This window comes from Dendrobates tinctorius, unplaced genomic scaffold, assembly GCF_039654945.1.
Source record: "Dendrobates tinctorius isolate UK_male_01 unplaced genomic scaffold, ASM3965494v1 ptg000019l, whole genome shotgun sequence".
Lineage (NCBI taxonomy): Eukaryota > Metazoa > Chordata > Amphibia > Anura > Dendrobatidae > Dendrobates > Dendrobates tinctorius.
Window position 1 is genome coordinate 53,767,144 of NW_027361687.1, and position 24,523 is coordinate 53,791,666.

Consider the following 24,523-nt stretch of genomic DNA (forward strand, 5'->3'; position numbering starts at 1 on the left):
AACTTATCCTGTAGGCACCCTGTATGGATGGTTAAAAGACCCATAGGTTTCGGCAGGATGCCCTGCCACCATCTGACAAGCCAACATCCTGCCCTGTCCATGAATTGGCTGATTAACAGGGCCATGGAACTGTGGAGAGCAATGCATCCCTTTTACGGATCCAGAAATGCCCATTAAACACCTACTTTTAGCCAGAATTTGCACAAGCTCTGTCCTTTTTTTTGACTCTCAAAGTAGAATTGTCCTAGCAAAATCAAGGGCTATGTGAGATCCTTGCACCTACTACCTAGTACTGTTGTTCAAGACAACACGGTCACCTCACTTGTGATTGTACCTGGTACTGCTGTTCACAACAATGTGGTCACCTCACTAGTGATTGTACCTGGTGCTGCTGTTCACAACAACGTGGTCACCTCACTAGTGATTGTACCTGGTAGTACAGTTCACAACAACGCAGTCACCTCACTAGTGATTGTACCTGGTACTACAGTTCACAACAACCCAGTCACCTTACTAGTGATTGTACCTGGTACTGCTGTTCACAACAATGCGGTCACCTTACTAGTGATTGTACCTGGTACTGCTGTTCACAACAACGCAGTCACCTTACTAGTGGTTGTACCTGGTACTGCTGTTCACAACAACGTGGTCACCTCACTACTAATTCTACCTGGTACTGCTGTTCACAACAACGCAGTCACCTTACTAGTGATTGTGCCTGGTACTGCTGTTCACAACAACGCGGTCACCTTACCAGTGGTTGTACCTGGTACTGCTGTTCACAACAATGTGGTCACCTTACTAGTGATTGTACCTGGTACTGCTGTTCACAACAATGCGGTCACCTTACTAGTGGTTGTACCTGGTACTGCTGTTCACAACAATGCGGTCACCTCACTAGTGATTGTACCTGGTACTGCTGTTCATAACAACGTGGTCACCTTACTAGTGATTGTACCTGGTACTGCTGTTCACAACAACGCAGTCACCTTACTAGTGATTGTACCTGGTACTGCTGTTCACAACAATGCGGTCATCTTACTAGTGATTGTACCTGGTACTGCTGTTCACAACAATGCGGTCACCTTTCAAGTGATTGTACCTTTTACTGCTGTTCACAACAATGTGGCCACCTTACTAGTGATTGTACCTGGTACTGCTGTTCACAACAACGTGGTCACCTTACTAGTGATTGCACCTTTTACGGCTGTTCACAACCATGCAGTCATCTTACTAGTGATTGTACCTGGTACTGCTGTTTACAACAACGCGGTCACCTTACTAGTGCTTGTACCTGGTACTGCTGTTCACAACAATGCGGTCACCTTTCCAGTGATTGTACCTTTTACTGCTGTTCACAACAACGTGGTCACCTCACTAGTGATTGTACCTGGTACTACAGTTCACAACAACGCAGTCATCTTACTAGTGATTGTACCTGGTACTGCTGTTCACAACAACGCAGTCACCTCACTAGTGATTGTACCTGGTACTGCTGTTCACAACAACGCAGTCATCTTACTAGTGATTGTACCTGGTACTGCTGTTCACAACAATGCGGTCATCTTACTAGTGATTGTACCTGGTACTGCTGTTCACAACAACGTGGTCACCTTACTAGTGATTGTACCTGGTACTGCTGTTCACAACAACGTGGTCACCTTACTAGTGATTGTACCTGGTACTGCAGTTCACAACAACGCGGTCACCTTACTAGTGCTTGTACCTGGTACTGCTGTTCACAACAATGCGGTCACTTTACTAGTGATTGTACCTGGTACTGCTGTTCACAACTATGTGGTCACCTTACTAGTGATTGTACCTCGTACTGCTGTTCACAACAACGTGGTCACCTTACTAGTGATTGTACCTGGTACTGCTGTTCACAACAACGCAGTCACCTTACTAGTGATTGTACTTGGTACTGCTGTTCACAACAACGTGGTCACCTCACTAGTAATTGTACCTGGTACTGCTGTTCACAAAAACGCAGTCACCTTACTAGCGATTGTACCTGGTACTGCTGTTCACAACAACGTGGTCACCTCACTAGTGATTGTACCTGGTACTACAGTTCACAACAACACAGTCATGTTACTAGTGATTGTACCTGGTACTGCTGTTCACAACAATGCGGTCACCTTACTAGTGATTGTACCTTTTACTGCTGTTCACAACAACGTGGTCACCTCACTAGTGATTGTACCTGGTACTACAGTTCACAACAACACAGTCATGTTACTAGTGATTGTACCTGGTACTGCTGTTCACAACAACGCGGTCACCTTACTAGCGATTGTACCTGGTACTGCTGTTCACAACAATGCGGTCACCTTTCCAGTGATTGTACCTTTTACTGCTGTTCACAACAACGTGGTCACCTCACTAGTGATTGTACCTGGTACTGCTGTTCACAACAACGCGGTCACCTTACTAGTGATTGTACCTGGTACTGCTGTTCATAACAACGTGGTCACCTTACTAGTGATTGTACCTGGTACTGCTGTTCACAACAACGCGGTCACCTTACTAGTGATTGTACCTGGTACTGCTGTTCACAACAATGCGGTCATCTTACTAGTGATTGTACCTGGTACTGCTGTTCACAACAATGCGGTCATCTTACTAGTGATTGTACCTGGTACTGCTGTTCACAACAATGCGGTCATCTTACTAGTGATTGTACCTGGTACTGCTGTTCACAACAACGTGGTCACCTCACTAGTAATTGTACCTGGTACTGCTGTTCACAACAACGTGGTCACCTTACTAGTGGTTGTACCTGGTACTGCTGTTCACAACAACGCGGTCACCTAGTGATTGCGTTAATGTGAACAGCAGTACCAGGTACAATCACTAGTAAGGTGATCACATTGCTATGAACAGCAGTACCTGGTACAATCACTAGTGAGGTGATTGCGTTATTGTGAACAGCAGTACCAGGTACAATCACTAAGGTGATCGCATTGTCGTTAACAGCAGTACCAGGTACAATCACTACTAAGGTGACTGCGTTCTCGTGAACAGCAGCACCAGGTACAATCACTACTAAGCTGTTTGCGATATTGTGAACAGCAGTACCAGGTACAATCACTAGTGAGGTGATTGCGTTATTGTGAACAGCTTCACCAGGTACAATCACTACTAAGGTGACCGCGTTCTCGTGAACAGCAGTACCAGGTACAATCACTACTAAGCTGTTTGCAATATTGTGAACAGCAGTACCAGGTACAATCACCTTAGTAGTGATTGTACCTGGTACTGGTGTTCACAAAAACGCAGTCACCTTACTAATAACTGTACCTGGTACTACTATTCACAATAAAGCATTCACCTTACTAATGACTGTACCTGGTACTTCACAGCATCTTAATCATATTCCTAGCAAACGGAACCTGGTATTGCAGTTTACAGCAACGTGTTGCGGTCCTGGCAACTCTACCTGGCACTGCAGTTTGCAGCATCTTACTCACTTTCCTAGTGACGGTACCTGGCACTGCAGTTCACAACATCACACTCCTAGTGACTGTACTTGGTACTGCAGTTCACAGCATCTTAATTATATTCCTAGTGGCTATACCTGGTATTGCAGTTCATGGAAACTCGGTCACCTTCCTAGTGATAGTGCCTTGTACTGCATTTTACAGCAATTTGGTCAAATTCCTAGTGACTGTACCTGATACTGTAGCTCGCATCATCTTTATCATTTTCCGAGTGACTGTTCCTAATACTGTAGATCACAGCATCTTAATCTCTTTCCTAGTAACCGTACCTGGTACTGCAGTTTACAGCATTTTAATCACCTTGTTACGTGTTACAGAACCACTCAGCACCCAGAATATGTTGTGCAGTTATATGTATGTATAATAGGTTCTATGTGAGATGCATGTCCCTAATGCATCAGTTCACAGGCTGCGCCCCTGGGCAGAAGGGAAAACGATATTCCCCTTTTGTCTGCCCTCCCCCCACCTTTGTAATTCCCACAGTAAACATTGGCAGGCTCCGGCCACCTGCGGCTTTTGTAATGCATGTCTGGCCTGCCGCTTTTCTATTGGCCTGCCCTCTGTATCTGTGTGATATATTCTGTGTCCTGTGAGTAAAGTGTTGTCAGACTGGAAATACATGGAGAAGCAGTGATCTTTTATATGCGCCCATGTAACCAAGGAATTCCAGCCAGCGGGGTGGTACTGAAAGAGGTACCCCAGCTTGGTAGACCCCGTTACACACCTGTACCTTGTATTGCAGTTTGAAGCATCTTTATCACTTTTCTTGTGACCATACCTGGTACTGCAGTTCGCAGCAGCTTGGTTTCATTCTGCTCAATGACAATGAGCGAGAACACAGTATCAGACCTAGTATGCAGCGGGACCCAGAGCAAAACCTTGTAATGGGACTGTACCTCCGTGGTGCCCTGTACACTCAGTTATCGGTGCCGTGACTCAGACATACTTTACTATGGTACCCCTTCTTCGGGTGTCTACAGTCATCATCTAGAATGCAATACTTTTGATCGGCACTCGCCAAACGTGTGCACTGTCCTCCTTCTGATGGAAAAGCGGCTGTAATAAATTATTGGAGACTAAAGCCCTCCCGGCCTCCTGAAGCCACCATCTCCAGTCTTATCAGAAGTGAAGGAAGCAGCCATTCCCACAATGATTGCGTGACGATAATAATTTCACAAAGCTGATATTAGTAAATGCAAGTCGCTCGGTAAAAATCAACAGAAACGCCAGAATATTCCTGCACCCAAAATCCAAGGCTTCCCCATCCTTCCATTGCAACATGGCAAACCTACCTGAAAGACATGGTGAACCAAACCGCCATCATCATGAGTGTGACGCGCTTGTATTCTGGGGCAAAGCACTGCTGGAAATTAGCCCAAACCTGCAAACGAGAAAATCACAACTGTTAGAAAATTCTCCAAAATAAAAACGAATCAAATGCAAAAAAAAAAGAAATGCAACATTTAAAAAGTATATAAAACCAAAACATATGTATTGTCTATCTCCGTTTCTCTATACATTTTTTTTTCCAATGGGGTCAACTTTTGTGGCAATGACACTGTATCTGGCCATCTGCTATTATAGTCTTCCTCTGATGGTTACATCAGTACAATTCCTCACATCCGCCTCTGATGCTTTCATTACAGTAATTCTCTACATTCTCTGATTCTTTTCGCCGAATGAAGCTTCACATTCCCATCCTATCCAGTCATCAGAATGATTCCTCACATGGCCCCCGGGATTCTTTTATCAGAATAATTCTCCAAATCGCCCTCTGATCCTTTCATTATAACGATTCATCACTTCCTCATTTGATTGAACGATTCTTCACACCCTCATCTACTCCTTCAATCAGATTGATTTTTAACATTCTCCTCGAATCCTTCCATTGGAACGTTTCTTCGATTTGTCCTCTGATTCTTTACTTAGAACGATTCTTTACATTTATTGATCTTTTGATCAGAACGATTCTTTACAGTGGAATGTAAAAGTTTGGGCACCGCTGGTCAAAATTACGTTATTGTGAACAATTAAGCAAGTTGAAGATGAAATGATCTCTAAGAGGCCTAAAGTTTAACATCACACGTTTCCTTTGTCATCTTTTACATTTTAAAAATTATAAAAAGGAAAATGGGCCACTGGAAAAGTTTGGCCACCCTGCATGGTTAGTACCTAGTAACACCCCCTTTTTGAAAGATTCCCAGCTTGTATATGCTTTTTGTAGCCAGACAAGAGTCTTCCAGATCTTGTTTGAGGGATTTTCATCCATTCTTCCTTGGAGAATTCTACCAGTTCTGTGAGACTCCTGGGTCCCATATTTTTGGAATTTTTTCCTTCATACTTTCATCACAATGATTCTTCACATTCTAATCTGATATGTTCATCATAACCATTGTTCACATCTTCCTCTGTTTCCTTTCATCAGAACAATTTTTCACATCCTTCCTCTTATCAATTTCTTAAGAATGATTCTTCACATTTTCCTCTGATCCCTATGATCAGAACAGTAATTCAAACGCTCTTCTGATCCTTTTATCAGAACGATTCTTCACATCCTCTCCTTACCTCTTTTGCAGATTGGTCGTTTCTGTTGTTTGGATGTTTTTCTTCTTTTTCTTCTTCAAACACATAATTGCCCGAACACCATCCATTCCAGAAAACTCCACATTTGGCATATATGTACTGAATATACTGTATATATAGACGTATCAAATTGGAAGCTATAGCACAGAGTTGATACCTTTGTACTAAAAAAAAAAGTCCTACCTGCTGAGACAAATTCAAAATCCGGATCATCCAGCGCCGGTGCCAATTCCCAGTATCAGACTGGATCTCAACCAGTTCATCCTCTTGTTTAATAGTCTTTATCTGAGTGATCTGCAAGGAAAAAGTTGTCCAGTAAATAATGGCAGCTGGTAATGGTCTAAATGATCCAAAATGTATACTGTCTGACCACCTTAAAATGGATGTACAGCGTTAAAAAATGTTTAAAACAAATCAGAATGGTCTGCAATAAAGTCATATTCATCCGCCAGCTCTCATACCTGCTGCTGATGTCCCGAAATCAGGGATTGTCTGCAGCGGTCCCATGTCCCTGTGCTGTAGCACAACATATACACTGCCTGCAGACCAGGCAGCATCACAACAGGAGCTGTGCTGGATCGGTGAGATGAATCTGCCTTATTTGTTATTGTTCTACACTCTTCTGTGGTGGCTTAAAGTAATTTTCCTTTGCTGGACAACAGATTTTAAGAAAAGCTTAAAGTGATATAGTGATAGTGTAGGTGACTACTTTTAGAATGGTGGGGGTCTGACCTCTACGACTGAGATGAGATGGGGTCTCCACCAATAGGATGAAATTTCCACTATTGATAAAAGATCTCCACCAATGAGATGAGTTTCCCACTGATGTGATTAGATGAGATTTCCACTAATAAGAAGACATGAGATCTTCACCAATGAGCTGAGATTCCCACTATTGAGAGATCCACCAATCAGATAGGATAACATCCCTACCATTGAGATGAGATCCCTTCCAAAGGAGATGAATTCCCTCCCAAGGAGATGAGATCTCCACCAATGAACTCTCCACCAAAGAGAATAGATTCACACTGATGAGATGATGAGACCACCAATGAAATTAGATCCCCACAAAATATATGAAATTTCTATTAATGAGATCTCCACAAATGAGATGAGATGAGATCCCAACTGATTGATCATGTAGTGCTCGTCATTTCTGATGATCATTGGGGAGACTCAACCTATTAAAAGAAAACCAATTTAAGTGAGAGCCCTGTAACACGTCTGCTTACAGAGAAGACGCTTTCTGGGTGGCCCTTGGCCCGCATGTTGGTGTCGTGGACTTGCTTTAGGACCATCCAAGCTTCATCATGTTTTCCATTCTGGAAAGATGTTGAAAAAGGTTAATAATATGTTACTGCACATACAGGAGAGTCCTATAGACATCACCGGCCCCGCAGATGATGTTACACATACAGGAGATCGATATAGACATCACCGACCCCATAGATGTTACTGTACATACAGGAGAGTCCTATAGACATCACCAGCCCCGCAGATGTTACTGTACATACAGGAGAGTCCTATAGACATCACCGGCCCCGCAGATGTTACTGTACATACAGGAGAGTGCTACAGACATCACCGGCCCCGCAGATGATGTTACAGATACAGGAGATCGATATAGACATCATCGACCCCATAGATGTTACTGTACATACAGGAGAGTCCTATAGACATCACCGGCCCCGCAGATGTTATTGTACAGTGGGTACGGAAAGTATTCAGACCCCTTTAAATTTTTCACTCTTTGTTTCATTGCACTCATTTGGTAAATTCAAAAAAGTAATTTTTTTTTCTCATTAATGTACACTCTGCACCCCATCTTACCTGAAAAAAAAACCAAAAATTTAGAAATTTTGGCAAATTTATTAAAAAAATAAACTGAAGTATCACATGGTCATAAATGTTCAGACCCTTTGCTCAGACACTCATATTTAAGTCACATGTTGTCCATTTCCATGTGATCCTCCTTGAGATGGTTCTACACCTTCATTGGAGTCCAGCTGTGTTTAATTAAACTGGTAGGACTTGATTTGTAAAGGCACACACTTGTCTATATAAGACCTTACAGTGCATGTCAGGCCAAATGAGAATCATGAGGTCAAAGGAACTGGCCAAGGAGCTCAGAGACAGAATTGTGGCAAGGCACCGATCTGGCCAAGTTACAAAAGAATTTCTGCAGTACTCAAGGACAGGTTCCTAAGAGCACAGTGGCCTCCATAATCCTTAAATGGAAGAAGTTTGGGACCACAAGAAGTCTTTCTAGACCTGGCCATCCAGCCAAACTGAGCATTCGTGGGAGAAGAGCCTTGGTGAGAGAGGTAAATAAAAACCCCATGATCACTGTGGCTGAGCTCCACAGATGCAGTAGGGAGGTGGGAGAAAGTTCCACATAGTGAACTGTCACTGCAGCCCTCCACCAGTCTGGCCTTTATGGCAAAGTGGCCTGACGGAAGCCTCTCCTCAGTGCCAGATATATGAAAGTTCACATAGAGTTTGCCAAAAAACACATGAAGGACTCCCAGACTATGAGAAATAAGATTCTCTGGTATAATGACACAAAGATCGAACTTTTTGGTGATAATTCTAAGTGGCGTGTGTGGAGAAAACCAGACACTGCTCATCACCTGTCCAATACAATCCTAGCAGTGCAAAATGGTGGTGGCAGAATCATGCTATGTGGGCATTTTTCAGCTGCAGGGAAAGGACAACTGGTTGAAATTGAAGGAAACATGAATGCGGCCAAGTACAGGGATAATCCTGGATGAAATCTTCTTCCAGATTGCTCTGGACCTCAGACTTGGCTGAAGGTTCACCTTCCAACAAGACAATGACCCTAAGCACACAGCTAAAACAACAAAGGAATGGCTTCAGAACAACTCTATGACCATTCTTGACTGACCCAGCCAGAGCCCTGACCTAAACCCAACTGAGCATCTCTGGAAAGACCTGAAAATGGCTGTCCACCAACATTCACCATCCAACCTGATGGAACTGCAGAGGATCTGCAAGGAAGAATGGCAGGTGTGCATCATTCCCAAGAAAACTCATGGCTATACTAGTTCAAAAGGGTGCTTCTACTCAGTACTGAGGAAAGGGTCTAAATACTTATGACCATGTGATATTTCAGTTTTTCCTTTTTAATAAATTTGCAAAAATTTCTACATTTCTGTTTTTTCTGTGAAGATGGGTTGCAGAGGGTACATTAATAAGAAACAAAAATTAACCTCTTTTGAATTTACTAAATGGCTGCAATGAAGCAAAGAGTGAAAAATTTAAAGGGGTCTGAATACTTTCTGTACCCACTGTACATACAGGAGAGTCCTATAGATATCACCGGCCCCGCAGATGTTATTGCACATACAGGAGAGTGCTACAGACATCACCGGCCCCGCAGATGTTACTGCACATACAGGAGAGTGCTACAGACATCACCGGCCCCGTAGATGTTACTGTACATACAGGAGAGTGCTATAGACATCACCGACCCCACAGGTGTTGCTGCACATACAGGAGAGTCCTATAGACATCACCGACCCCACAGATGTTACTGCACCTACAGGAGAGTCCTATAGACATCACCGACCCCACAGATGTTACTGCACCTACAGGAGAGTCCTATAGACATCACCGACCCCACAGATGTTACTGCACCTACAGGAGAGTCCTGTACATATCACCGGCCCCGCAGATGTTACTGCACATACAGGAGAGTCCTATAGACATCACCGACCCCATAGATGTTGCTGCACATACAGGAGAGTGCTATAGACATCACCGACCCCACAGATGTTACTGCACCTACAGGAGAGTCCTGTAGATATCACCGGCCCCGCAGATGTTGCTGCACATACAGGAGAGTGCTATAGACATCACCGACCCCACAGATGTTACTGCACCTACAGGAGAGTCCTGTAGATATCACTGGCCCCGCAGATGTTACTGTACATACAGGAGAGTCCTATAGACAGCACCGACCCCACAGATGTTACTGCACCTACAGGAGAGTCCTATAGACATCACCGGCCCCACAGATGTTGCTGCATATACAGGAGAGTGCTGTAGACATCACCGACCCCGCAGATGTTACTGCACCTACAGGAGAGTCCTATAGATATCACCGGCCCCGCAGATGTTACTGCACCTACAGGAGATTCCTGTAGATATCACTGGCCCCGCAGATGTTACTGCACCTACAGGAGAGTCCTGTAGATATCACTGGCCCCGCAGATGTTACTGTACATACAGGAGAGTCCTATAGACAGCACCGACCCCGCAGATGTTATTGCACATACAGGAGAGTCCTATAGACATCACCGACCCTGCAGATGTTACTGCACCTACAGGAGAGTCCTATAGATATCACCGGCCCCGCAGATGTTACTGCACCTACAGGAGAGTCCTGTAGATATCACCGGCCCCGCAGATGTTACTGCACCTACAGGAGAGTCCTGTAGATATCACCGGCCCCGCAGATGTTACTGCACCTACAGGAGAGTCCTATAGATATCACCGGCCCAGCAGATGTTACTGCACATACAGGAGAGTCCTATAGATATCACCGGCCCAGCAGATGTTACTGCACATACAGGAGAGCCCTATAGACATCACCAACCCCACAGATGTTACTGCACATACAGGAGAGTCCTGTAGATATCACCGACCCTGTAGATGTTACTGCACATACAGGAGAGTCCTATAGACATCACCGACACCGCAGATGTTACTGCACCTACAGGAGAGTCCTATAGATATCACCGACCCCGCAGATGTTACTGCACCTACAGGAGAGTCCTATAGATATCACCGGCCCCGCAGATGTTACTGCACCTACAGGAGAGTCCTGTAGACATCACCGACCCCACAGATGTTACTGCACATACAGGAGAGTCCTATAGATATCACCGGCCCAGCAGATGTTACTGCACATACAGGAGAGCCCTATAGACATCACCAACCCCACAGATGTTACTGCACATACAGGAGAGTCCTGTAGATATCACCGACCCTGTAGATGTTACTGCACATACAGGAGAGTCCTATAGACATCACCGACACCGCAGATGTTACTGCACCTACAGGAGAGTCCTATAGATATCACTGACCCCGCAGATGTTACTGCACCTACAGGAGAGTCCTGTAGATATCACCGGCCCCGCAGATGTTACTGCACCTACAGGAGAGTCCGGTAGATATCACCGGCCCCGCAGATGTTACTGCACCTACAGGAGAGTCCTGTAGATATCACCGGCCCCGCAGATGTTACTGCACCTACAGGAGAGTCCTGTAGACATCACCGACCCCACAGATGTTACTGCACATACAGGAGAGTCCTATAGATATCACCGGCCCAGCAGATGTTACTGCACATACAGGAGAGCCCTATAGACATCACCAACCCCACAGATGTTACTGCACATACAGGAGAGTCCTGTAGATATCACCGACCCTGTAGATGTTACTGCACATACAGGAGAGTCCTATAGACATCACCGACACCGCAGATGTTACTGCACCTACAGGAGAGTCCTATAGATATCACCGACCCCGCAGATGTTACTGCACCTACAGGAGAGTCCTGTAGATATCACCGGCCCCGCAGATGTTACTGCACCTACAGGAGAGTCCTGTAGACATCACCGACCCCACAGATGTTACTGCACATACAGGAGAGTCCTATAGATATCACCGGCCCAGCAGATGTTACTGCACATACAGGAGAGCCCTATAGACATCACCAACCCCACAGATGTTACTGCACATACAGGAGAGTCCTGTAGATATCACCGACCCTGTAGATGTTACTGCACATACAGGAGAGTCCTATAGACATCACCGACACCGCAGATGTTACTGCACCTACAGGAGAGTCCTATAGATATCACTGACCCCGCAGATGTTACTGCACCTACAGGAGAGTCCTGTAGATATCACCGGCCCCGCAAATGTTACTGCACCTACAGGAGAGTCCTGTAGATATCACCGGCCCCACAGATGTTACTGCACCTACAGGAGAGTCCTGTAGATATCACCGGCCCCGCAGATGTTACTGCACCTACAGGAGAGTCCTGTAGACATCACCGACCCCACAGATGTTACTGCACATACAGGAGAGTCCTATAGATATCACCGGCCCAGCAGATGTTACTGCACATACAGGAGAGCCCTATAGACATCACCAACCCCACAGATGTTACTGCACATACTGGAGAGTCCTGTAGATATCACCGACCCTGTAGATGTTACTGCACATACAGGAGAGTCCTATAGACATCACCGACACCGCAGATGTTACTGCACCTACAGGAGAGTCCTATAGATATCACCGACCCCGCAGATGTTACTGCACCTACAGGAGAGTCCTGTAGATATCACCGGCCCCGCAGATGTTACTGCACCTACAGGAGAGTCCTGTAGACATCACCGACCCCACAGATGTTACTGCACATACAGGAGAGTCCTATAGATATCACCGGCCCAGCAGATGTTACTGCACATACAGGAGAGCCCTATAGACATCACCAACCCCACAGATGTTACTGCACATACAGGAGAGTCCTGTAGATATCACCGACCCTGTAGATGTTACTGCACATACAGGAGAGTCCTATAGACATCACCGACACCGCAGATGTTACTGCACATACAGGAGAGTCCTATAGATATCACCGGCCCCGCAGTGTTACTGCACCTACGGGAGAGTCCTGTAGATATCACTGGCCCCGTAGATGTTACTGCACATACAGGAGAGTCCTATAGACATCATCGACCCTGTAGATGTTACTGAACATACAGGAGCGTCCTATAGACATCACCGTTACTCTGGATACAGAAAATCATGATGTATTTTCAGACATCTTAGAATATTCCTAAAAGTGGATGAATCTTATACTTACTTCAAGATAGAAGCGTGGACTTTCCGGCATGGTGGTCAGAGCTCCAATGGCAAACACAGAAGGAAATGCACAGACCAAGACGAACACCCGCCAGCTGTGGAACTGGTACGCTGAGCCCATCTGGAAGCTCCATCCTGCGGAGTAAATGTGTAATTATTATGATCTCCAATGTGTGCGGGTACGAAGGCCATACTGGATTCCATGCCTGATATTTCTGATCTTAAAGGGCTTGTCTGGATTGAGAAAATCAACTCACCATAATGAGGGATGATGGCCCAGGCCATGGCGGAGGCGTAGATACCCCCGATCATCCAGAACATGGACAGCCAGCTCAGGTGCTCTCCTCGCTTTTCCTGGGCCAGGAATTCAGAAAAGTAGGAGAAGACGATAGGAATCGATCCACCGATGCTGCAATGAACATGAGGGAGTTGAATTAGGAGCATGTGACGTACAGAGCGGCCACGGACAATACAGATTGCAGCTGTCATATGTTATTATACACGGTAGTCGGCGGCAGAGCGCACGTACACTGCATTACACTGCTCACTGTATGCATAGAACTGGGTGCAGGATTCATGCTTGCTGTCAGTCAATTGAAGCAGTCACATTTAAGTCAAGGGGCAAACATGCCATAGACATGAATGAGATTATCTCCCTACAGTGCCTCCTCCAGGGGCAGTTCCTGTACGACTGAAGCTACTGCATGTGGCCCCAGGCACGAAGAGCATTCCCGAGAGGCGGGGCATTTAGTGATAACCAATCAGACATTCTCCTTCCCCTGCTGAGCAATGCAGAGGACCAATGATAAGAAGAAAAATTGGCCAATCAGGAGACTGGGGCGGAGCCTATTCAGTGCAGGAACAGGAAAAAGAAAAGATGCAGGAGAAGGGTAGAGAATGATAGAGAGTGGTTTCAGCTGCAAAGAGACCGGAACTGCGGCAGGTGAGCGGTGCTGTGCGGTATGTTCCCACCTCCCCTCTCCCCCCAAACAGTAACCCGGTGTTAGGGATTTTCCACTTTTTCACACTTAAAGGCAGTCCACACATTTCCCTACAGATTCTATAACTGAAGACACCTTTATAAATGTTATCTGTCCTCAGTAATGTGATCGTCTGCTCTGGGGTATCCGCGACCATCTGCTGTGAGAGAACCATAACCGTCTGCTCTGAGGGACCCGCGACCATCTGCTCTGAGAGGACCATGACCGTCCGCTCTGAGGGGACCACAACTGTCCACTTTAAGGGACCCGCGACCGTCCGCTCTGAGGGAAACGTGACCATCTGCTTTGAGGGACCCTCGACCTTCCGCTCTGAAAGAACCACGACCGTCCTCTCTGAGGGGACCGTGACCGTCCACTCTGAGAGAACCACGACCATCTGCTCTGAGGGAACCGCGAAGGTCCGCTCTGAAAGAACCATGACCGTCTGCTTTGAGGGACCCTCAACTTTCCGCTCTGAAAGAACCACGACCGTCCTTTGAGGGGACCGTGACCATCCGCTCTGAAAGAACCATGACCATCTGCTCTGAGGGAACCGCGAACGTCCGCTCTGAGAGAATCGCGACTGTCCCTTCTGAGGGAACCATGACTGTCTGCTTTGAGGGACCCCCGAGCTTCCGCTCTGAGGGACCCACGATCGTCCACTCTGAGAGAACCACGACCTCCCCTTCTGAGGGAACCGTGACTGTCTGCTTTGAGGGACCCTCGACGTTCCGCTATGAAAGAACCACGACCGTCCACTCTGAGAACGAGTGGAGTAATGTTCACTCACCGCACACTTTAAATAGATGCTTGTGAGAATTTTATTGTACAGTTATAGATGCAGCAATATCACAACTCGGGAATATGGAATTGGTGCAGGGATAGAGAAAATGGTGAGGCAACAAGAACATTAACATTTCCACCCACCCTCAGAGTATACTGCAGCCCCCCTCATAGAGTATACTGCAGCCCCCCTCAGAGTATACTGCAGCTCCCTCATAGAATATAATGTCCCCTCATAGAGTAAAAACTGTTTTCCAACATCTCAAATTTGGAAATACAGTAACAGGATCGATAAGGACATATATATTTGTTTGTGTGTGTGTTCTGGAATATGATTCAGCACAAACATACTCCATCCCTCCTCCCCTCTTCATAGACTGTGAAGAAATATGATGTGAAGCATTTAGTGAGCTCATGGGCGGACATACCGCCAGTTCAACCTGTGCGGCTGCACCGGGCCCCGAGCCTCCAGGGGGCCCCTGCAGGGCGGCTAATGTATACCTCCCAACCGTCCCGGGTGGGAGCTTATTTTTCCCGCATTGCACTGAGCCGCCACACCCCCCATCCCATGCACCGACCCATCCTCGCCCTCACAGAGAGGGCCACCGACCACCGCAGCCTCTCACTGAAAAATCCCAGCAATGATGTCGCTGGGATTCTCTGTGCAGTGTGCACACAGGACCTGTGATAAGGTCACAGGAGGGGAGGAGTCGGATCACATGATCAGGGGCCTCTATCCGAGGCCCCTGATCATGTGAGCCCTGACTCCTCCCCTCCTGTGACCTCATCACAGGTCCTGTGCGCACAGCCCTCGGTGTGTGCAGGACTCTGCTGTGCTGGTCGTCATGATGCTGGATGAGGGAAGTGTATGTGTGGGGTCAGGAGGGGTTTACAGGGTGGATGTAGCAGAGCCATGTGTGTACGAGGTGTGCGGAGCAGAGCCGCGCGTGTACAGGGTGTATGGAGCAGCATGTGTACGGGGTGTACGGAGCGGAGCCGTGCGTGTACGAGGTGTACGGAGCAGAGCCGCGTGTGTACGGGGAGTGCATGTCATACAAAGCGGAACTGTGTGTGTATGAGGTGTGTGGAACCGTGCATGTACAGGGTGTATGGTGGGGAGCATTCATACCTCCCAACCGTCCCAGATCCAGTGGAACAGTCCCGAATTTGAGTGTCTGCCCCACTGCTCCGGCCAGGAGCTTACTTTCCCACGGACACTGGAGTACATAGCGGAGCCCTGAAGAGCACTTTAAAATTCGCACGTGACATTCCACCGGAAGTGACGTGCTAGAAGCTGACTGGAAATTAGGTAATTTCGGGAGGAGATTGTGACGAAACCATGGAGGAACTTCAGGGAATGCTTCAGATCCATCACCATGTCCTCCTCCGACAGCGCGGACAGCGGGATCGCCTTGGACTCGAGAATGTCGGCCATGTGAGCAGATCATGATATGTCCTGCATCGGAAGGATCAGGCGGGCATTACAATGGGAGTCTGGGGGCTGCTATAGTATCTTTCTTTCTCTCTCCCTCTCTGTTCTTTCTTTCCCCTCTTTCTTTTTTCTCTCTCTCTGTTCTTTTTTTCTGTCCCCTCTTTCTCCCGTTCTTTCTTTCTCTGTTTCTTTCTTTCTTCTTTCTTTCTCTATGTTCTTTCTTTCCCCTCTTTCTTTCTCTCGCTTTCCTTTCTTTCTCTCTCTGTTTTCTTTTTTCTCTCTCTCTCTGTTCTTTCTTTTCCTCAGTACCAGTCAGTGTGATCAGCAGTGCTAAATGGGTGTGGTTGGGGCGTAGACATGGGTGTGACTAGTTGCGGAATGGGTGTGGTTGGGGGTGTGGTGGCAATAGCACTTCCTGTCTCTGACACAGAGAGTAGCGCCGCTGGATGACATCATCATTCAGCGGCCAGCTAACCGCTGTGCCAGAGCGAGAAAGCGTGGGCGCTGGTGATGCTGCGGACAGGTGAGAGGTGCTATGTGTGTGTATTTGTGTATGTGTGTGTGTATGTATGTATGTATGTATGTGTGTGTGTGTGTGTAGGTGGAGAAGGCAATGATGAGGTGATGGGGAGAAGGCCATGATGGGGGTAATGGGGAGAAGGCCATGATGGGGTGGTAGGGGAGAAGGCAATGACAGAGGTGGTGGAAAGGACACTAATGAGGGTGGTGGAGGAGGAGGAAATGATGGAAGTGGTGGAATGGGCAATGATGGGAGTGGTGAGGAAGAAAGCAAAGATAGTGGTGGGGGAGAAGAAAATGATGGAGGTGGTGAAGAGGGCAATGATGGGGTGGGGGAGAGGACAATAATGGGATGCCGGGGGAGGAGGCCAATGAGGGGTGTGGGGGATTGGGATGGGAAGAAGGGGGACTTATAATGGCCTTAGGAACAGGGGGAGGTGGAGGAATACATTATTGCTTATTATGTCTAACACAGTCTCTTGGTATATAGTGTACTCACTATGTCTAACACAGTCCCTTAGTATATAGTGTACTCACTTGCTATGTCTAACACAGTCCCTTAGTATAGTGTACGTACTTATTATGTATAACACAGTCCCTTACCATATAGTATACGTACTTATTATGTATAACACAGTCCCTTAGCATATAGTGTACTCACTAATTCTGTATAACACCATCCTTAGTTACATAGTTTCCTCTTTTATTATGTATAACACCGTCTCTTATTACGTACCATCCTCTCTAGTTATACAGTGGGGCAAAAAAGTATTTAGTCAGTCAGCAATAGTGCAAGTTCCACCACTTAAAAAGATGAGAGGCGTCTGTAATTTACATCATAGGTAGACCTCAACTATGGGAGACAAACTGAGAAAAAAAATCCAGAAAATCACATTGTCTGTTTTTTTTTTTTTCATTTTATTTGCATATTATGGTGGAAAATAAGTATTTGGTCAGAAACAAGCAATCAAGATTTCTGGCTCTCACAGACCTGTAACTTCTTCTTTAAGAGTCTCCTCTTTCCTCCACTCATTACCTGTAGTAATGGCACCTGTTTAAACTTGTTATCAGTATAAAAAGACACCTGTGCACACCCTCAAACAGTCTGACTCCAAACTCCACTATGGTGAAGACCAAAGAGCTGTCAAAGGACACCAGAAACAAAATTGTAGCCCTGCACCAGGCTGGGAAGACTGAATCTCCAATAGCCAACCAGCTTGGAGTGAAGAAATCAACTGTGGGAGCAATAATTAGAAAATGGAAGACATACAAGACCACAGATAATCTCCCTCGATCTGGTGCTCCACGCAAAATCCCACCCCGTGGGGTCAGAATGATCACAAGAACGGTGAGCAAAAATCCCAGAACCACGCGGGGGGACCTAGTGAATGAACTGCAGAGAGCTGGGACCAACGTAACAAGGCCTACCATAAGTAACACACTACGCCACCATGGACTCAGATCCTGCAGTGCCAGACGTGTCCCACTGCTTAAGCCTGTACATGTCCGGGCCCGTCTGAAGTTTGCTAGAGAGCATTTGGATGATCCAGAGGAGTTTTGGGAGAATGTCCTATGGTCTGATGAAACCAAACTGGAACTGTTTGGTAGAAACACAACTTGTCGTGTTTGGAGGAAAAAGAATACTGAGTTGCATCCATCAAACACCATACCTACTGTAAAGCATGGTGGTGGAAACATCATGCTTTGGGGCTGTTTCTCTGCAAAGGGGCCAGGACGACTGATCCGGGTACATGAAAGAATGAATGGGGCCATGTATCGTGAGATTTTGAGTGCAAACCTCCTTCCATCAGCAAAGGCATTGATGATGAAACGTGGCTGGGTCTTTCAACATGACAATGATCCAAAGCACACCGCCAGGGCAACGAAGGAGTGGCTTCGTAAGAAGCATTTCAAGGTCCTGGAGTGGCCTAGCCAGTCTCCAGATCTCAACCCTATAGAAAACCTTTGGAGGGAGTTGAAAGTCCGTGTTGCCAAGCGAAAAGCCAAAAACATCACTGCTCTAGAGGAGATCTGCATGGAGGAATGGGCCAACATACCAACAACAGTGTGTGGCAACCTTGTGAAGACTTACAGAAAACGTTTGACCTCTGTCATTGCCAACAAAGGATATATCACAAAGTATTGAGATGAAATTTTGTTTCTGACCAAATACTTATTTTCCACCATAATATGCAAATAAAATGAAAAAAAAACAGACAATGTGATTTTCTGGATTTTTTTTTCTCAGTTTGTCTCCCATAGTTGAGGTCTACCTATGATGTAAATTACAGACGCCTCTCATCTTTTTAAGTGGTGGAACTTGCACTATTGCTGACTGACTAAATACTTTTTTGCCCCACTGTATATGGTGCCGTCCCTTATATAGCTTCCTCTGCTGTTATGTATAGTGCTGTCTCTTACATAGTGTATACTTGTTAATTTTGTTATTCACAGCGCCCTCTTTTATTACATAGTCCCCTCTCTTTTTAGATATAAAATGACTGCTGATGGAGCAGCCGGTGACCAGACTACCAGTACATCAGCTCCTCCATTAGAAAGGAAGCTTTCCCATGCTCCATCAGCCATCACTGCATTATACAGCTAACAAGACAGGACGGTATGTAATAAAAAACGGCTCTATAAAATCCAATATGTAAGGGACGGTACTGTACATAACAAGAGAGGGCACTGTATAATAAGGGACAGCAATATACATAATAAAGGAGACTATGTAATATATATACATATATGTGTGTGGCTATATATATATATATATATATATATATATATACACTCACTGGCCACTTTATTAGGTACACCATGCTAGTAACGGGTTGGACCCCCTTTTGCCTTCAGAACTGCCTCAATTCTTCGTGGCAGAGATTCAACAAGGTGCTGGAAGCATTCCTCAGAGATTTTGGACCATATTGACATGATGGCATCACACAGTTGGCGCAGATTTGTCGGCTGCACATCCCTGATGCGAATCTCCCGTTCCACCACATCCCAAAGATGCTCTATTGGATTGAGATCTGGTGACTGAGGAGGCCATTTGAGTACAGTGAACTCATTGTCATGTTCAAGAAACCAATCTGAGATGAATCGAGCTTTATGACATGGCGCATTATCCTGCTGAAAGTAGCCATCAGATGCCTGTTCTTAGCTGAGAGGAGTGGTACCCAGTGTGGTCTTCTGCTGCTGTAGCCCATCTGCCTCAAAGTTCGACGCACTGCGCGTTCAGAGATGCTCTTCTGCCTACCTTGGTTGTAACGGGTGGCAATTTGAGTCACTGTTGCCTTTCTATCAGCTCGAACCAGTCTGCCCATTCTCCTCTGACCTCTGGCATCAACATGGCATTTCCGGCCACAGAACTGCCGCTCACTGGATTTTTTTTCTTTTTCGGACCATTCTCTGTAAACCCTAGAGATGGTTGTGCGTGAAAATCCCAGTAGATCAGCAGTTTCTGAAATACTCAGACCAGCCCTTCTGGTACCAACAATCATGCCACGTTCAAAGGCACTCAAATCACCTTTCTTCCCCATACTGATGCTCGGTTTGAACTGCAGGAGATTGTCTTGACCATGTCTACATGCCTAAATGCACTGAGTTGCCGCCATGTGATTGGCTGATTAGAAATTAAGTCTTAACACACAGTTGGACAGGTGTACCTAATAAAGTGGCCAGTGAGTGTATATATATATATATATGTATGTAGCTTTGTTGCCATAAAAGAAAGGGGGCCCAGAGACATTTCTTGCAGAGGCCCCAAGCTGTCAGTGTCCGCCCCTGAGTGAGCTATACCCTGAGACAAGCTTTGACATTGAAAGTTCAGAGTAAAGAAATCTAACAACATATTTTACAAACTTTATACTTATCATCTGTCCTATTGATTTATTCAAAGATTGTTTTATTTTTATCCTAAATTATACAGTGCATGATTCCCTATTCTTGTAAGAATTACAATATACCTTATTTTTTACAGGACAAAATTATTTTTAGAGCGAATCTACATAAGTACAAAATGTCTAAGAAGCATCTTATGAAGTCAGCTGTATTTGAGTATTTCACAGTGACTGAAGATAAAAACATTTTGTGTGGCAGTGTATAAATGACCCAGATGAAAACAAATGCTATGATGCCAAAATCAGTGCATACACTAAGGCCTCTTTCACACATCAGGTTTTTGCCGTCAGGCGCGATCCGGCGCTTTTGACAGAAACCGGATCCGGCGAAATGCAATGCCGGATCCGGTTTCCCCCCCATTGACTTGCATTTGCGCCGGATCGCGCCGGATGGCCATGCGTTTCATCCGGTTTTCGCCGGATCCGGCAATGTGTCGCGATCCGGCGTCTGGAAAAAACGGCTACTGTAACGTTTTTTGTCTCCGGCGAAAAAGCCGGACACGCCGGATCCGGCGCGTCCGGCTTTTTCACACAATGAAAGCCTATGAGCGCCGCAATGCGCCGGATCCGGTTTTTTGGTCTGAGCATGCTCAGTAGCTCTGCCCACAGGAGATATATAAAAGCAAGACAATGGGACCCTCAGCCACACCCAACATGCCACCCAAGCCAAGAACCAGGAGCAGGAGAAGGCAGCAGACATCTGCAGCAGCAGCACCATCAGCACCACCCCAAATGGAGCAGCAAATGGAACATGCTGAGGAGGGGAGTCCAGCAGCAGATGAGAGACGGTAATTATCAAATCCCCCATTCCTCCAAACTAGGGCCATGGAATATCAAGATATTCATTGGCCCTTTGTTTCTCTTTATTCAACAGCCGCCAAAGAGATGCAGCAGCAGCAGCAGCAGAAATGGCATCACTGGCAGCAGCAACAGCAGCAGCAATACCCACAGCCATGGAGTCTGGCCATCAACAGGACAGCACATCTTCTTCTGGGAGCCCTCCCTCGCATCGTCAGCGTTTGACGGTAAGTTTTTATTTCCAAAATCCATCATCTCTGTAATATATGTCTATTCATTGCCTTTTATTTCAAAACAGGAATCACAAGATGAAGAGGAGCTCCCAGAAGAAGAAGGAAGGGGTGGACAGACACCTGGAGTGGGCTCACAATTGGTAAGTTTTTTGCATCAAACGCAGAAACACAACATCACACTACACACAAAACATAGAAAACAACGTTCTGCAGACCACACACAGCAAACAAATGCCTACATCCAAAGACATAACATTTTTTGTTTTCTTCTCTAGTCTTCCCAATCTGGTGCTCGGCCAAGAGGTCCTCGCAGTGCCTCCCAGGGTCGTCGGCGACAGCAACGCGGCGGTCACCAGCGTGTAAGTATAAATATTTTTGCTTTGTTTTTTTGCACTTTTTATTTCATTTCTTTTGTGGAGGCTAATGTTATTTTTGTCTTTTTCTTTAACAGCCTTCACAGCGTGCTCCCGACTCTGACGGTGAGGATGGAGGACTCGATGTGGACCACCTCATCGATCTCGTCAGACAAAGGGAGCCGCTCTGGAATATGGCTGACCGCCGCCACGCTGACCTTATCGTTACCCGACGACTCTGGGAGGAAATCTGTTCGCTCCTTGTGGGCCGCTGGGAGGACCTCGATGTTCAGGCCCAGATTAAAGAGCGTAAGTATATACAGTACCGGTTGCTTGATGTAAACCAGTGTTTCCCGAACTCCAGTCCTCGTGGTCCCCACGGATCATGTGTTCAGGATTTCTATTTACTATGGAAATCCTGAAAACATGACCCCTGGGGACCATGAGGACTGGAGTTTGGGAAACACTGATGTTGTATACTAACCACTCCTTTCTCGTTTCAGGGAACAGAATTGTGAATCGGTGGAGGTCTGTGAGGGATCGTTTCAAGAAGGAGTTCAATAAAGAGATGCGGGCCCCGAGTGGATCTGGAGGACGCAGGAGCAAGTACAAGTACGCACAAGCCCTGTCGTTCCTCCGGGAAACAATGCTCACCAGAAGGTAAATATTACACACCACATGTGAAAAAAAATGTTAGATGTAACTTTTTTTTTTCAGCCAGGGCCATACCATGTCAGTATTTTAATTGTTTTTTTTTCTCTTTATTCCACAGCACGGTGAGCAGCACTCGGGAGCCTGCACGATTGGACCCTTCTGAGGCGATCCCTGAGGAGACCGGCACCGAGGGACACTTCGACCGCCCCGGTACATCTGCACCTTCCCAGCCTTCCCACACATTCGACCCATCTGTCCCATCCACCAGCACAGGAGCATCGTGGCCGCCTACATTACATGAAGCTGCTGGTGAGGAGATCGCTTTCCCTTTACCCCACCCTTCTGCCCCTGCCACCTCTAGTACACCTGCGGGTACTGGGCGGCAGCGGCAGAGGGGTCAGGAAAAGAGTTATGCACAAGAGTTATTGCATCTGAATGCATCTTTCCAGAACTGTCTAAAAGTCTTGTCAGAGCAAATCTCCGCAGGCTTTCAGCAGATCAACTCCAGCATTCTGGAGGTGAAGACACTTCTGCAAACCATGCATTCAGAAGCAAGATCTTCGCCAAACCACACCTTTTTCAGGTCTGTTGTGGAGCGCATGGCAACACTATCTCCTACCCAGCAGATGCATGTAATGCATTCGTGCCACGGTGCTCTACAGCAGGTTACCTCCCAACCTCCACCTCCCACCACTGTAGTTCCTCCACCTGCACCCCCTCCAGCCACTTTCCATCCTCCCCCTCCTATTACATCTGCACCCCCTCCAGCCACTTTCCATCCTCCCCCTCCTATTACATCTGCACCCCCTCCAGCCACTTTCCATCCTCCCCCTCCTATTACATCTGCACCCCCTCCAGCCACTTTCCATCCTCCCCCTCCTATTACATACCAGCAACCTCACCAGTACCAGCAACCTTCCCAGTACCAGCAACCTCCCCAGTACCAGACATCTCCCCACTTCCAGCAACCTGCCCCGTACCAAACTCCTTCCCCGTACCAAACTCCTTCCCCGTACCAAACTCCTTCCCCATACAACTTTCCATCAACATCATCTGCTCCTACAGTCCCTGCCCAACCCTCCACTCCACCGCCCACCACCTCTTCTGCCTCCAACATGTCCACCCATTCTGTAGCTTTTTCCACACCTTCACCTCTAACTGTTCCTTCCCCACCACGATCCCAGTCCTCTCTCCACACACCCAGTGTCGAAGTGTCCCGCAGCCCCTCCAGCAGTATTTCCACCCCACACTACACAGATTTGTAATGTGTGTTTTTTAATAAAAATGCCCATTGGGTTTAAAACCTTTATTAAAAAAGTTTTTTGCACTTTAAAAACATTTTACAAAAAAAAAAAATATTTTAAATAAAAGTTAAATTATCGTTTCACAATGGTAGTCTGTCTTTTCTTTCTGCGGCGAACTATGTTTAAAAAAAAGGTTAAATACAGGGTATTTCAAAGGTAAAAAGGTATTCAAAACCAGGTATATAACTGTGGGTAAATTTTAGCTTTTTGCCACAGTTGTGTTCCTGGTTATGTTTGAAGCAAAGTATTTCACCGAAAAAGTTGTGTTTATTGTTGGTGATTTCCTAACAATGTACACAACTTTTGTTAAAAGGTGAAATACTTTGCATAAAACACAACCAGGTACACACCTGTGGCCTAAAGCTAAAAATAGTAAGACCATGACAAGATAGCCAACTTTGGTTGGCAAAGGTATATACTGTTGGTCCAGAAGGTACACAAGTTTGGTTAGGGCACAAATCTTTCACACTCTGTCATCCTGCCAGTGTACTCTGCCTTGAGGGGCCACAAGGGTCAATTTTAAAAACCGGATCCGGCGTAATCCGTCGAAAAACGGATAGAAAAACGGATGAACCGGATGA

At 46.3% G+C, this 24,523-nt stretch overlaps 1 protein-coding gene across 3 annotated transcripts in view; it reads right to left on the minus strand.

Moving 5' to 3' along the window:
• SV2A (synaptic vesicle glycoprotein 2A) overlaps window positions 1-24,523 on the minus strand; it is a 211,114-nt gene that overhangs the window by 34,410 nt on the left and 152,181 nt on the right. For all 3 annotated transcript variants that reach the window (XM_073567045.1, XM_073567046.1, XM_073567048.1), the window contains 5 exons: window positions 13,242-13,393; window positions 12,986-13,119; window positions 7,319-7,408; window positions 6,270-6,380; window positions 4,796-4,884 (listed from right to left, as the gene is read on the minus strand). In XM_073567045.1, the coding sequence (XP_073423146.1) occupies window positions 4,796-4,884; window positions 6,270-6,380; window positions 7,319-7,408; window positions 12,986-13,119; window positions 13,242-13,393 (576 nt within the window). The remainder of the gene's footprint in view (window positions 1-4,795; window positions 4,885-6,269; window positions 6,381-7,318; window positions 7,409-12,985; window positions 13,120-13,241; window positions 13,394-24,523) is intronic.